The sequence below is a fragment of the Patella vulgata genome, chromosome 3 (genome assembly GCF_932274485.2).
Source record: "Patella vulgata chromosome 3, xgPatVulg1.2, whole genome shotgun sequence".
Lineage (NCBI taxonomy): Eukaryota > Metazoa > Mollusca > Gastropoda > Patellidae > Patella > Patella vulgata.
Genome location: NC_065881.2, coordinates 77209341 through 77225934, shown reverse-complemented (window position 1 = coordinate 77225934; position 16594 = coordinate 77209341). Strand labels below are relative to the sequence as shown.

Here is a 16594-nt window from a genome sequence, read left to right as displayed (position 1 = left end):
ATTATGTTTAAAACACATTTTCATCTTCCTGTAGTTGAGAGGAGGGTGGGGGGGATAGGGAGAGGCCTGATAGTGAAATAGCATAGGGCCTCTCTATAAACATTAAGATAATACAAATCTGTGTCTGATAAAAAGACATGCCCCTGACATTGTCTGTGACAGGTGCCTTATTTCCAGGTTTAACAAACATGGCATCCTAAAAGGAAAAAACAGACATGATTTGAATCATTATTCCTTCGTTTCCTTAAGAAATGCCTATATAAATATGAATGAATGAAATAGGGTTAAACACAGCCTACATTTCTGCCTATATAAATGATAAAGATATGATAAATTGAAAATAAAACTGTTGGATTGACACACACCATGAAACTTACTTCTATCAACAATCCACCAGACTTAAACTCTAAACAAATCATAATGTTTAAAGCAAAATGGTGGCATTTTTGTCGATAAAGGTTTGCTCACTTCGCACTGATTTTATTTGGATCCTCGGGTCAATATTCTACATCATGGCACGTTTGACAACTAGTTTCAACATGACTGTTTTCTGGTTTGCTTTAGCCTGTTCTAGTCCTCTCTAGTCCAGTTCAGCCATTAGTCTTTGAGGTACTGGTCTTTGAGCAAACATCCTTCATTTGGTTGGGTTTTGATCAAATCTTCTCAGATTTTCAACATACTTTTAACAACAGGTGCCCCTAATATCACTGAGACGTAAAATATCTACGCAAATAAATTGTCAAACGTTTGAACAAGACCAGTCGCATTGAATGTTTGACTTGCCTCCATCTTCTAAAAGTCATGATCCAATATCCGTAGCCTGATTTCTGTTCCCAACATTTTACATTTTCATGTTGATTGGACGAATATTTTGTTTTACTAAAAAAAAGGGATCCACAGTGGCTTAGTGAGTAAGACGCTGGTTTGCTAGACTGGAGGTCATGGATTTGATTCCGGTCTTGGTTTCCCCTCGTCATTGGTGCAGGATGGAGGGCCCGATAAGGACAACTGTCTAGTTGTTCGGATGGGATGAAAAAAACAAAGTCCTGTGTATACATTGGTGTGTACGTAAAATATCCCTTGGCAGTTGGTATTTGATATAAGAGTAGGCCATAGTGCCGCTGCCAGAGCAAAATTACCCTCATAGCATACTGTATGGAGTATGCTCGTCTTCATTATCCCAGTTCGGAGCAGAACAGTAGGACGTTAAACCCATTTCATTTCATTTCATTTTTACTAAAAAAAAGTATTTTAAAAACTAGTTCATTTTCCCTCCAAATAATATTTGATTGTCATTCTAAATAAATAAGAAAAGGATCTATTAGCATTTCAAAGCATCATAAAATCTTTTTCTTTCATTGATTTTAAATTGCATGTTTGGGTGACCTTGGATATCAGCTGCTTGCAGACGGTCAACAGATCTCTTCATTCATTTACACTTGGTTATAAAGTACAATGGGACGAACATCAGCGGGTGGTAAAGTAGCTGAGATAATATCCATTACACAGGAACACCGTGTTAATCCCTCCTCCCGCACCCTGCGTAAAAAATGGATCAGTCCATGAATGAAGCGTGTAATGTTATAGAAACCTGTTCTACCAAACTACAGTATCCTTTACACCGTGTTTTAACTTTATATACAACCAAAATTGACAGTCATCGACCACACATCTTGTGTGTTTTCGTAGTAACAATGTGACTTTCATTTACCATTAAGTTCTTCTCACAGTCACCAACCACTATGATATAATGTAAAACACTACAATAATATAATGTCCGTGTTTGTCAAACAAATATGTTTTCATTTTTAACTGGGTGTGCTATTGTTAAAACAATTCTATCGTGACAAGAATTCAATTCATTTAAAATAAACTTAATTACACTACTTCAGTTTAGTGACACCCACATACCTACTCTCTGATTCGAATAAAATTTAGACAACATGTGTACATGTATAACCATTCTGATTAGAACCTTAAATATATTTGGAAATGTTCTGGAAAACGTCTTTAGGTGGAATGCTTACTTAAAGATTTAGAAAAAGAGCTGACCATTCTTACTATATAATAGTTCGAAAATAGATAATGCAAAATGAAAATATTGAAAATTTCATTTAAATTGCTTTATTCGGACCCAAGTTATCACTGTTTGTAGTTTTGACAAGATGTGTGCATTGTGGTAACCAGAGCACTGGTATATTAGAGGTTTTAATCTGCCTTTTGTAGGTCTTTCTTTATGCCTTAAATGTTATATAAATTATTAATTAGACATTTATTAACATGACAAGACCACAATCAACTCTCTATGCCATCAGATGCTCGAGATTTTAAATGGATTTAAACACGATTTAAATACGCTAAAATGTACTTGATAATTGATAATCAAACATTTATTAAAGAAAACGAAACCAAAATACCAATGGTATTTGTCACACATGGCCGGCCTTGTCTTCATAAATAATCTATAAATCACATACTTATATTATTTGACTTATTATTGTACAAGCTGAAGCAAAAACATGTTTCACAAAAAAATTTACAAATGACATATGGAAGAATTCAAAACCATCCAAAGACTGGTGGAGAAACACACCCGTAATATCTAATAGATCTTCTGGCTTTATAAAGTAACATGTGTTTCTAGTTCATATTTTTTTTTGTGTATCATATGTTTTGGCGAACACTCACTCTAGTCATCTGGGCAAACTCCATCATGAATAAAACGTCAACATATGTGTACTTTTATTTCAAGTTTCTTAACTGTGAAAAAAAAAAAAAAAGATTCTTTTTTTTTCGTTCTTTTTTTATCTTATGACAAATTCACCGGAGTTCAGGTTTTTCGGTACAAGCTGCAATATAGCTTATTAGAATTTTATGCTAATTTAACTTCTATGTCTTGGTGGGATGCTTACTTTTAAAAGTCCCTGATTTTAATCAATATTTACAGTTTACACACAATATTTAATTTTTCAAGGTTTAATTTGAGTTAAAATGTACTAAAATTGATGATTTAACATTTAATTAAAAAAAACAAAAACAAAATATCAAGGGTAGATAATCTCTGGGCATCAGTTCAATCAGATTAAACATAGGACCATGAAAAGATTTTGGGAGATGCGGATTGTATTTTGGGGAATACTTACCTTAACCCTTGGATCCAATTTACCTATTACTCCTCTTAAAATGGTTATGGTTAGGGTTAGTATTCCTCAAAATACTCATTTATATAACGCAGCCATTGTGGACTCCAGAAATTCCCAAACCTCTCCAACCGACCTACAATTAGCATCTACCAAAGATTTTAACCCACACTAAATAGTTGTTTGAATTATTTGCAGCGTGCCGAATATTATAAAATTTTCAATTCACCATATATTTGTAAATACTGAAAACGGAATTGAACCATTCTTGTTATGACATTTAAAATCACTCAAATGGCGATTATCAGCCTTAAATCAACTATACAGATAAAAAGCTGTAGATACATACTATCCTTACTGTCTCATTGTTAAAATTATTTATAAATTAATTGATAAAATCAATTTGGTGTAGCTTTTCCACAGGAATGCCTGAAAGGCATTTTTGCATGTATTCTACATGTATTTCCATAAAAAAAACAAGAACTTGCTAGAGGAGTAATATGATTTTTAATTATCAGCAAACAATTAGATAATAGGTAATACGCCGGTGGATAGCAACTAATAATTCTCATTGTCCTCTTAATTGTTTACCTGTGACAATATTTTACCTTTAACGATTTACTCATTCCTTTGATCTCGATTCTCGAACAATTATAATTGACGATTAGTTTACTGTAATCGTATTGGATGTCGTTAAATATGTATAACAGTCTCACAGTTAGTTGTTAATGGTTAAAGGTAGGCTATACATGTAGCTACTTTAAAATTGTTAATGGTTGCACGGTTGCACGGTTTCTATCAATGACAATGTTTTAAGAAGTTGGAAAAGAGTTAAGATCCTGTTAGTTCTAAAACTGCCCATACACTGGGTAACAACCTGCCCACACACTGGGTAACGATCTGCCCACACACTGGGTAACAACTTGCTCCCGCACTGGGTAATGACTGGCCCAAATACTGGGTAACGACCGGCTCAAATACTGGGTAACGACAGGCCCAAATACTGGGTAACAACCTACCCAAACACTGGGTAACGACTGGCCCAAACACTCGGTAATTATCGACCCAACACTTTCGAACACAATAATTTTAGACGTACTTTATTTACAATATGTCGGGCAGTAATAAACCTGAAATTTTTAATTATGTGCTGGAGGAGTTTCTGACAAATCTCTGTGACTGGTGCCTTTTACCAGGCCTGATGACACCCCAAAACATTTCAGTCACAGCCTGAATTGTAACTAACTGTCCATAGGACAGGTGTCTTTTCTCCGGGCCTGATGAGAACCTAGTAGTAGTATATTGAGGAATTTCAGGCACCAATGTGAGGGATTGTGCCTGACATCATAGCCTGAATTTGTGCCTAACAATCCATGGTGACATGCCTTTTTTCCAGGCCTGATGAGACCACAGTAGAACCAAATATTTCAGATTATTTTATGATAACCACTAGTATACAGAACATAAAACTATTATGGTACTAGTTTATCTATATAGTATATATGTAAAAAGACTGTGTGATATACATACATATATACACTATAATTGGATTCCCATGTTCATGGAATGTTAATCGGTTCAAATAGTAGCAGATTAACTCTAGATGTCTTTTGATCAGTGGGCGGAAAAAGGTTGGCGAATTTTCACATCAAGAGTAACCCACCCACCTGTGGCTGAGTTAATTACGCCTAATTTCACCCCGACATCAAGGTTTTCACTCATTTAGCTGAGAATAAAGGCTCTGTTTAAACAGTTTAGATTCTAATGATATGAGAATTTGATTGTGATATCTATTACAATATCTAGGTTCCAACTATCACTGAAATCATGGTTTTAATCGTGGAGTAATCGTGGTGATCTTATCAGGTCTTATCATATATTGAGGTCAGTCCTGGTGTTAATTGTATCAAAACGTATACGAACGTATCTGCAAGTACCAGATCGTGGACTCAATGGAGACAATTCTATCCAAACGCATCGCAAAGTTTGAATATCTCAACTCCACAATTTCAATTTTTGTCTACTTTCACTTACTTTTTACATAAGATATCAATAAAAATCTAGACTGACACACAGAGAAATATTCCTTGATTCATATAAAATACTCTTTATGTAAGGGGGGGTGTGGATGGCCAAATGGTTAGCATGTGCGCGTTGTATCATAAGGTCTGTCATTGAATCAACTGGCGTGGTTTCGATTCCCCAGTTGTACGTAGAAATGTATTTTCTCATATCACTGCTCTTGAAAATTAAGTAAGCCTCTTCATAATGTTCTATACCAAGTGAACGAACCACACGTTCAGCAAATATACATTTATGTAATAATATGCATTTTCCTGCAACAACTTGTAGAGCCTATTAATGGCCAAGTATAACCACTTAAAAACCAAAAACTTTAAAAGACTTTGTGGTTATTTTAGCACTTTGTAACTTCAGTCACCTTTTATGGGTGATTTTTTTTTTTTCGACAGCACTCTTATAAACTTGTATCTTAAATAAACAACATACTCTATCGATCAAAGTGTTCGAGAGGATTAAAAAGCTGGGCCGATGATATTGGCATTAACATATCAAGTGGCGAGATTAAACGTGTGTTGATATTTGAGATTAAATAGTTGAAATAAAGGCAATAGCTATTTGATAACACAGCAGATATCCGACTAACCACAAGAACGTGAACTCATAGAGATAAAAATCATTTTCTTTGAAGATTTGAACAATCCGCAAACTATGAAGAATGACAATATGTAATGAAACAAACTTGTGTACTGATTATTGTACAGGTTTCATAAGCTGCTTAGACATGTACATCTAAATGTTTCCACGATTTTCCCAAATTGTGCCAAAACTATGGAACTATATTAAATTAATCTAGTTTGAAATCAATCTGGGAGAATGGTTGGCTGAGTGGTCTACGGGCGCGTTTTAGATCATGTACATGCCTAACTTCAGAGCTTTTTCCAGTTTCATCCCCCTACTAAAGAGCCCTGCTCACAAATGAATTACTGAAATAAAATCAACCATGTTAGTCCCAAAATGACCTCATTAGTGCTGAGTATGCATAACACTCAATCTCTCTCTCTCTCTCTCTCTCAAATCAATAAAATATAGGACACCATACTTGATTCTATTTATAGAAATTTTATTTCATGTATTTTATGCATGATCTACTTTTAAATCTCCTGCTGACACAGATTATGTAAATCTGTTCACATGAATCAAGATAAAAGTCACCAGTTTGAATGTTCTTTCTATTTATAAGACTATTTATCAAAATTTGTATTGATGTTATAGAGAAAGAGTTTCACTCATTTCTGTCTCCGTGGACATAAAAACTTATTTCTCTCACTCAATATATTGAATACGAATTAATGGATTGACTTTCAGTCTATTATAACTTTATGGAGCGTTGTAACAGTTAGTCTGAGATTTTTATCTCCTTTTAGGCTTTGTGCTGTTTCTGAATCGTAAGATTTGATCTCTTTTTAGGCTTTTGCTTTGAGTTGTTTCTGATGATATTTTGTGTTGTTTCTGGTGATATTTTGAGTTGTTTCTCATGATATTTTGTGTTGTTTCTGATGATATTTTGTGTTGTTTCTCATTATATTTTGTGTTGTTTCTCATTATAATTTCTGTTCATATTTTGTGTCTGTTTATATTTTCTGTTGTTTCTCATTATATTTTCTGTTTATATTTTGCGTCTGTTTATATTTTGTGTTAATTCTGTAATAAACCTGATTATATTTTGTGTTGTTTCTGATTATATTTTCTGATTAAATTCTGTGTCTGTTTATATTTTGTGTTGTTTCTGATTATATTTTCTGATTTATATTTTGTGTTGTTTCTGACCATATTTTGTGTTCTTTGGGTTGACCATATGTATTATACTGACCACATTTGGTGTTGTTTAAGTACTGGGTTGACCAAATGTTTTATTTATGATCTTGTCCATCCATTAGACTATAATGCACTAAAGTCTTTTTTTTCAACACAACTGCGTGAGATGCTGTGCTGCCTGGACAAATTTCACTCATTCACATAACTTCAACATGGCTATAGAAAACTGAGTACATGTAATGAAATAAAATATACCATTTCAGTCCAAAAATCAACTGACTATGTTCAATATCTATTTCTCCTTCTGTCTTACGCTAATATCATGATTTTCCGGCTTGGTTTCCCCTTGTCAGTGGTGCAGGATGGAGGGCCTGACAAGGAAAGCTGTCTAGTCATTCAGATGGTACGAAAAAATGAGGTCATGTATGGTGTTCGCCCGTCTTCATTAACTCAGTTGCAGCAGTACAGCAGGACGTTAAACCCATTTCATTTCATTTCATTTCTTACACTAATAGCCTACTAGGCTATAAGATACACATAAACACAGGAGATTAGCGACATAAAAAAGAATGGATTTAATCTACAAAGTAAAATAAGCTTATCTATATCCAATTACTATAATTTTGTTCATAATACCCAGTCAATAAATAGATTACAACAACTACACATTACTCAATCAGAAACACACACAACACTATCATATTTCAATTTTCTCCAAATAAATGCATTCAGTTTTTAAGTCAGAGAGCATACATACGGCTTAAAATAGCTTTAGTAATTTCTAATAGTATAATTGTACGAGTCTATTCAACATGTGTATCTATGGTTGTTGTAATGCCCCCTCGTCATGTTTACATTTTCCGAGTTTAAATCAAGAGATATAGATTTCAGCTGCGAGGCTGAGCAAGGTAATCTCCCTAGTTGTCTTTTGATCTTAGTGATAATCGTGAGTTTGACCTAGTTACTGACGGGACATCAGAGAGATGACGAGTAGATCCGAGATTGGTTTAACAATAATCAACGACTATTTAACGCCAATCAATATTATTGTTTTCTCATTAAGAGGCTGGAAAATGTCCAGTTAGCAAAATAAATTGAAGGTTAAAGTACGTACGAAGATACTTAAGTTAAAGGTATCTACTTTGATCTGATGGTGATTAGCAGACGATCAGGTCTGGAAATAATGATTCTAGTCGTATCTGACGAAATATCAGGCACTAATGAACCAGGATCTGACATTTTCAACTTTGTGCCAAACAAGAATATTAAATACTAACTAGATGTTATAAACGGAAATTGCTGAAATTCAATAGGCTTCTTCGTTTGACTAATTTAAATGATGCATATAAATTTCATACAGATCAGATGATAACTTTTGTCATTCACAAGGTTCAACAAAGTGAAACAAGGTCTATAACTCCTGAAGAAATAAACGAAAATTATTGAAATTAAATAGGCTTCTTCATCTCACTGATGTAAACAACATGTATCAATTTTAAAATAAATCTGTGACAGACAAAATGACAGGCACCCGATGGATCGTGTCTGAAATTGCCTGAATTTGTGATCGACAATGTCACCGATGTGCACTGTATATCACAAGGCCTGTCATCTATTGAAGCCAATGACTTTGATCCATGTTTTGGACGTGACAAGGAACAGGTTTTTCCTGGGTACTCCGGTTTCCTCCCACTATTAAAGCCTTACAATATTATTGTAACAACTGTTGTTATCAAAAAAACACCTTCTTAAAGAATGGGCTGGCTTATACGAAAATAATAGCACAATTATTATTGCCATATTTGACTAGGGGGATCATGATGGCTAAGTGGGTAAGACCCTGGCTCGCTAGCCTGGAGGTCCGGTGTTCAATTTCAACATTGGCCGAGAAAGTTCATCCAGATTTTCCGGCCTGGTTTCTCTTTGTCAGTGATGCAGGACGGAGGGCCCGACAAGAACAGCTGTCTAAGTCATTCGGATGGGATGGAAAAATCGAGGTCCCGTGTACACATTGGCATGCACGTGAAAGATCCCTTGGCTGTTGGAATTCGATATAAGAGTAGGCCATAGCACCGCTGCCCGGGCAAAATTGCCCTCATAGCACACTGTATGGCGTATGCCTGTCTTCATTAGCCCAGTTCGGAGCAGAACAGTAGGATGTTAAACCCCATTTCATTTCATTTCATAATTGACTAAGATACAAACACTGCAAACTTCAAATGGCAAACTTAATAAGTTAAAATTAATTGTGTTGAATAATTTATGGACCAACATGTTTTTATTTTTCAATAATGATTCGAATCTCTATTTTTAACCTTTATTCTAGCTTTGATGTCATCTTTGTTTCTGACACATTTAATCCATCATCAACAACAACGAAGCATAAAATACGATTTTTATCAAATGTAAATTTAATGAAATACAATAACAAAGATATCAATAAATGATTAAATTCAAATGACAACGACAGAGTGAATTCAAACACATTACATTAATCACATCGGCAATTAAAAAAAAATGTAGAGGAAATTCTTCCTTTGATGCTGCAACAGCTTGTATACAAATAAAATATAGAGACAGAAAGTACATCATCTGGTGTGAAATTAAAGTACCACTGATTGGAAAAAAAGATTAATGAAGATCAAATGATTTAATTCCTCTTCCAACGCTTTATGAAGGGAATCTTAAGACTGACATATTTCTTCAATGGAGAGAGAGAGAGAGAGAGAGAGAGAGAGAGAGAGAGAGAGAGAGATGGGGTTTAACTTCCACTCACGTCCACACAAACTATGTCATTTCGGGACTAACATATGGTTTAATTTTATTTCAATAATTTGGTCTTTAGCAGTGGGAGGAAACCAGAAGACCAGGTGAAAACCCACGTGCGAACCATTCGGCCATACAACCCCCCATTTCTTCAATGGAGCTGGGCGTAAGTTATGCTGTGGGCTATGAGGGAAATTTAGCCCCAGACGGTAACTTTTCCGCCAACCCTTCATTAAATTCAAACTCGGTAGAGGTGTATGGATTCTTTGCCTGGGGTCGTGGACACGATTCCTGATAGGCGCATCCTGTTGCACTTATTAAAATAAAATAAAAAGTTTTTAAGATTCTGTTTATTATATTACCGTATATCACGTAAAAGAACCCTTGATAGTTGGAATTCGAAATAAGTGGAGGCTGTAGTGCCGCTGTCTGGGTAAAATTTCCCTCATAGCACACTGTATGGTGTATGCTCGTCTTCATCAGCCCAGTCAGTGCAGAACAGTAAGAAGTTAAATCCCATTTCATTTCATATCATTTATATTATATGTATAACAATTTGTCTAGAGTGATATCAGGTAAATATTAATTAATAAGTATATATATACAACAGGTATATAGGTAGATATATATATACAACAAGAGGTATATATCATGTAATGTCTACAAGATCTAATATCATCAACAACTTTGATGTTTCTCATAAATTAGACATTTTTAGTGTTGAATTACCACTCCTTTACCGGCTGGCTGAATGGCTTGGTCAGACGGCTTATACTACAGCTGCTAAAATAGATGGTCAACACCACCCCGCTTTCAACAATACAGATTAAATAGGTCGCATGTTTTCACCTGGTCATATCTCATACATCAAAGGAAACTGGTGGTTGGTCAGGTGTAATATAATGTCCTTCTGGTGGTAACAAAAACTCATTAAATTCAACTACTCCACATCAAATGTTTCAAATACAACTATGTTTTACAGTTGGATAATTTTTTTAACGGCTATTTACAGTTGCCATTTAATTTGATAATTCCTACATACTGAGCAAAACTTTCAAATATTCAAATAGTGCAACAGCATTTCATAATTTTGTAAATCATCCATGATTAAGAAATTCAGGTACAAATATCACCATGATTTTAAGAGCTTAGGCTGAAAAGATTAGGAGTTATACAGGGGGAATCTTGGTTTTTCACCCCATCCAAATGACTAGACCCACAGCCGTTACCCTTGGCAAGTGTGGACCAGGTTTAAACTATAACTAAATACCACAGCCCCACCATACACTTTACTTAAAGACATGTTATTAGACATCGGTTAGTCAGCAGTTAATGGCTTGATGAATCTTTTAGCAACATAGAAATCTACAGCAATCAACAATATTGTGTAAGTTTAATCTATAATAGGAATATCAGTCCAATTCCTTTCAGTACTCGGTATTTACAAAGTTATGATAAACTGAAATTTCATCATTCCATGCTGTTCGCATATAACAAGACACTGCCTAGTTTAAATCATGTTCCTGAAGCAACGACTGCGAGTTTTACAACATCTGGACGTTGCTTCTTTACTTTAAAATTCCCAAACTTATAGCTTTGTTATCTGCAGACGCGTGAGCAGTAGTGTCCAATCAGAGGTTGTGACATCGCGACCTCCACGGAAACCTTGACACTGAATGAACCTTGAACTTTGGAACTCAATTATCACAGTAGGCAGACATTTTAGCTTGAAAGCGCGAGACTTGGTATTCGCGACAATCGAGGAATCTAATAGGCTCACAAGCTGGGTGAATACCAATTCGAAATTGGTGCCAAAATATGCAGGGTATTACGTGAAGGCCTTGATAAGATGTACGTAGTTAAAGCGAGATCAAGCCTTCTATTGAAGATGAGTTTAATTTTGACAGAATCCAACCCAGGTGATTATCTAGCGTTGATCAATTTTGATTTTGTTTTCTTAATTTAATGTTAGATAATCAATCTGAGTACAAATTTAACGAAAATTCAAATGATGCATCAAGTCTTTAAGTTTGTTGGTAATAAATGTTGTGCTTCAGGTTTGTATTAAGAAACAAGACGGATAATTAAGTCAGTGTTTTCTAACAGGTAGTCTTGTTTACAGACATTCTTTAACACTTATACAACTCGTTAACCACTTCTATCGGGAGTCACTCGACCCCTACAAAGGTGGCTCTAAACCAAAATAAAATAACACCGACTCCAGAAAGCACATAAACTTTCACGCTACTGTGAACATGACTATTTCTAGTCTTTGTACTTTGACTCAAGGTAGTGAGGTGTTTCGCCGGCCACTGTTTTTTTTTTTTTAACTAATTCTTGTTTTAAATAGGTGGTAAGAAAAAAAAAAAAAGATGAAAGGATTAAATGACTATTGATGTGATGTTACAGGGCGTAATACCATCCATCAACAAATCTTATAAACTACCTATAAATAACTTCTGTGTATTTCCTGTTAAGTGTTCAGTACAATAGAAGATGGAAGATCAAACAATCAGGTCAATAGCTTTGTAGCTTAAAATGTAATTTAGACAACCAGTCTACTTAATAATAATATATAAAGGGTAATTAAATAGTTTTGTTTTTTAAATCAGGTTTAGATATTGTATATTGCTTTAAATAGATGAAACGAATAGGGTCAAATTTTTCTGTGTTAAAGACGTATCCACCTTCATGTAGTCTTCAACAAGTACACAGGTGAACCTTGGTTTTATGTGCAATCTGAAGGACTAGACAATTTTCCCTTTGACAGATCCTCTAACAAGAGTAAACCTGACTCGAAAATCTTAAGAAACATTATAGCCCAAAACCAGGATCAAACCTCGAATCACCTCGTTACTCACTGTATTCCAACAGAATCTTCCATAACATTTAATTCTTAGGTTTAAATTGAATCAGTCCAGAGTGAAATTCAATTTTCTTCCAATTTAAAAATTTTCCTCAAACAAATACTTAAAAACAACCCAAAAACTATTACATCAATTAAATGTGTTTTTTTCAATAATTGGATTGAGATAATACAAACTATTGAAAATACCTAGTGCTCACTCTTTAAAGTTTAAATTGAATAAGTTAGACAAAAATCCAATTTCCTTTATTTCAAGCATTTTGTTGGGTTTTTTTTTTTCAAGTTACATACTTTGAAGTAAATCAAAACAATACATCTTTTAAGAAAAGAAGCAACTTTCCGCCTAATAATGCTGTACGTGATAATGACATGCAATTTACAAAGACAAGTTTTTATGCATTCAACATCTTGGCCATTCAAACAGAGAATTACAACAAAATGAAAAGAAAGCCAAACAATTACGTAAAATTCAATGAAGATAAAGAAGCCATAGAGAGCTTGTTATTTGTAGCTTTGATGCCTAAAACTACATTACGTCTTTAAAAAATTCACTAATGGCTAAATAATTATGATGAAGTGTTTGCTTAAATGTCAAGCGATTTAAAAATAATTTTGTACAAAGACAATATAAGCTACAATAAGAAGAGCTGGAGGTTCATGTAAAATTCATTTTCGAGACAGAGCCGTGGTACTTAATTTCTCCTCAGTTTCTAATTATGACTATAAGTGTTGTTAAAACGTAAATATTGAAGCAAGTTTCGAACCATTACAGATCCATTAAAATACAATGATAAGGTAATCTCCGTAAGAGAATGTTATGTTATTAATTTTCGAGCACTGGATGAAGGAGAATTTGAAGAAGAGATAATGACTGGTTTATCTACACTAGATAACAATCACTTAGGTAATAAACATTAATATTACCTGTCAACCAAACGGAACAATTACCTCCCTTACTTCTCCTATTTCTCCAGGTAAATTACCTCATTTTTCATTTTTACTCAGGTCTGGAAATTACAGTTCTAATCGTACCAGATAAAATATCAGGCTCCATTAAACTAGCACTTGACAGTTTGTGCTGGATATGTTTTATAGATATCAATAGAAATATTGTATCAATAAATCTGTGCCGGACAAAATGAACTACAGGGATGGAGGATGACAAATATAGAATTTCTACTGGATAATGTCTGTGACAGGTGCCTTATTTCCTATGGCAGAAGGTCAAACTAGAGTGTCCACAAGATTTATTAAAGTGACCAAGGGCCATAACTGTAACAGTAATTATCACAGATAGCCGAAAATCAATAGTAATCTTCTACTCTTGACGATTGCACTGTGTATAGCCTCTAGAGCAATTGTGGATGACAACAAATATACGACTATATTTTAATGTGGTTGTATAAAAATGCATAATAAGTAAATCCACATCACTATCAACAGATGAAGCACAACGGTTTTTCGTCCCATCTGAATGACTAGACAGCTGTCCTTGTCAGGCCCTCCGTCCTGCATCACTGACAAGGGGAAACCACGCCGGAAAATCTGGATGAACTTCTCAGCCAATGCAGGGATCAAACACCCGACCTCCAGGTGTGACCCTAAAATAAATCGCCTTTAGACGTTTAACGAATCATTAACATTTTAAGTGTGCTATGTTTTGTATGAGACAAAATTTCCTGTCAACAGGATGAAGCACAACGATTATCAGTGATATCATTGAGATTTTCTAGTTTCTGGAGAAAATAGTGCTACATCCTCATAGTTGAACCAATTGACCACAAAATACTGATAATCTTATCAGCACATTGCTTTTATTCTATGCAACTTCGGTGGACTTGTCAGCTGTCAATCAAATGGGATTAACTTGATTATCTCCCTTTGTTTCCCAGAATCTGGAGGAAATAACCTGGAAAAGGCTTTTATTGTTACAGATCAGGATGATTGAATTTGATTTGATTATCGGTGTGATCAACCAATACTTGTCTGATTGACCTGTACTTGCTTGAATGGTAGGGCCTATTTAAATTAGCACTAAGATAGATGTTGTTGCTAGTCAAATGGACCTACACGACGGAAAGTTATAATAAACCATGATAAAATTGGCAGCAAATTAAAAATCATTATTACATTTTCATGACATCACAACACAAGTCTTTCTTATCTGTTAAATGTACCTACCAGTATATACAATAAATAAAATAACCAATGACATTCACTGTTACATTAACAGAAGGAATTATATTAATTATAGTCCCTTTAATAAAATAACCAATGGCATTCACTGTTACATTAAGAGAAGGAATTATGTTAACTTTTTATTCTGTGAAAAGTCCCTTTAATAAAATAACCAATGGCATTCACTGTTACATTAAGAGAAGGAATTATATTAACTTTTTATTCTGTGAAATCCCTTCAATAAAATAAATACCAATCGCATTCACTGTTACATTATGTGAAATCCCTTTAGTATACAATAACTAAAATAAACAACAACATTCACTGTTACATTCAGTGAAGGAACTATGCTATCGTTTTATTCGGTGAAATGTCCCTTTATTGTACAATAATATATAAGGTCGTAATAAGCACTGACCAATGACCTTTACTATTAGATTTAAATCAAGAATAATCACCATGTACATGTAACAATCTGACATTACTTGAAATTAGATAATGTCATCTTTTATTTATGACAGTAATTAGAAAATGTGAATATGGGTGAAATTACATTCATTTTAACTAATCAGCCATAATCATATATTAATGTCCGATATAAAATTTCAGAACGCTAAATAACTTTCTAAAATTTCCCATATTCAAAAAATAATGCTTATTTTTCTGTGTGCGTAAGTTGAAAATTGCATTAAAAATCAAAAGGTATCTGTTTTCTGTTGTAATATAAGGGCATCCAATATGAAAAAAATGTCTTTACTTTTTTCTTAATAAAATATGTCCTCCAAATAGTAGCAAAATTATATTTTGGGGTTGTTGGGTTTCTTTTTGCTTGAATTAAACATAATATTAACCATGACTTTTCTTAAAACATGTCATCCAAAATAAAATTTAAAAAATCTCTTTTTGCTTAATTCTTAACAGATGGAAATAAAAACTGAAGGAGAAATGATGAAATCTTCTGTCAAATCAACGGATTTTGAAGTTAAGACTTCATTAATTCATCATTGCAATGTCCCAACATAATGCTCCCATTTAGGCAACACTCAGACTTAATAATTGTGCCCTGCTGTGCAACTAATGGCAAACTAGGCTGGATATTGCTTCATTTTACCACCAACTTCCTGTCTCAGGTGTTATGGGAAGGATTTTAATTCACAACTAACCAATTAAGGAGATCTGGACAACCTTCCGTCTGTCACCATCGGCAACCCATCAATTGAGGACACGAAGACTCAAGGAGCTGGCCTCCATGGTGTTACTAGGCAACAAGAAACACATGTTTTGTTTTTTTTAAACAGAATTTAAATGGCTTTAAAAACAATTGCAGGGGCAGGCACTTTGACTTCAAGGCCTTGAACTCAGGGCTCTTAAAGGCAGCATTAATTGTCCAGCATCAATTGTTAAAATAAGTTTTCATTGTCCCTGATCTGACAATACAAACATTTCAAACCACGGCTCTTGTTTCAGTCGTAATTGCCAGCCTTTACTGATGATGGAGAATTTGAATGGCTTGAAAATTTACCGGTCAGTCAATTTACATGCCATAAACTATGGAAATTAAATGTCTTACGTCATAGGGTCAAAAGACGTTCGTATGACCTCTGACGTGACCTTCCATTACAACCTGTCAGATCTTCATGTAGTGTAGGCCATCGAAAGTATAAAAAACGAAATGAAATATAAATCTGTATTTTATTCAGATTGCAATAAATACAGTTAAATTTATAGTTTTTATATGAAAAATCAAATGATTTATAAATTTACATAATGCTCAAAATTGTCCTATACACTCAATCCTGACTATATG

General features: G+C 34.2%; 1 protein-coding gene across 3 annotated transcripts in view; it reads right to left on the bottom strand.

The window, feature by feature from the left end:
• Nucleotides 1-16594, bottom strand: part of LOC126814976 (protein naked cuticle homolog 1) — a 91709-nt gene that overhangs the window by 53312 nt on the left and 21803 nt on the right. Inside the window, exon 1 of one of the 3 annotated variants that reach the window (XM_056099553.1) lies at nt 378-633. The exons of the other annotated variants lie outside the window; for them this stretch is intronic. Within the exon in view, the coding sequence (XP_055955528.1) occupies nt 378-419 (42 nt within the window). The 5' untranslated portion in view covers nt 420-633. Of the gene's footprint in view, nt 1-377; nt 634-16594 lie in introns of those variants that run through there. 3 annotated transcript variants of the gene reach the window in all.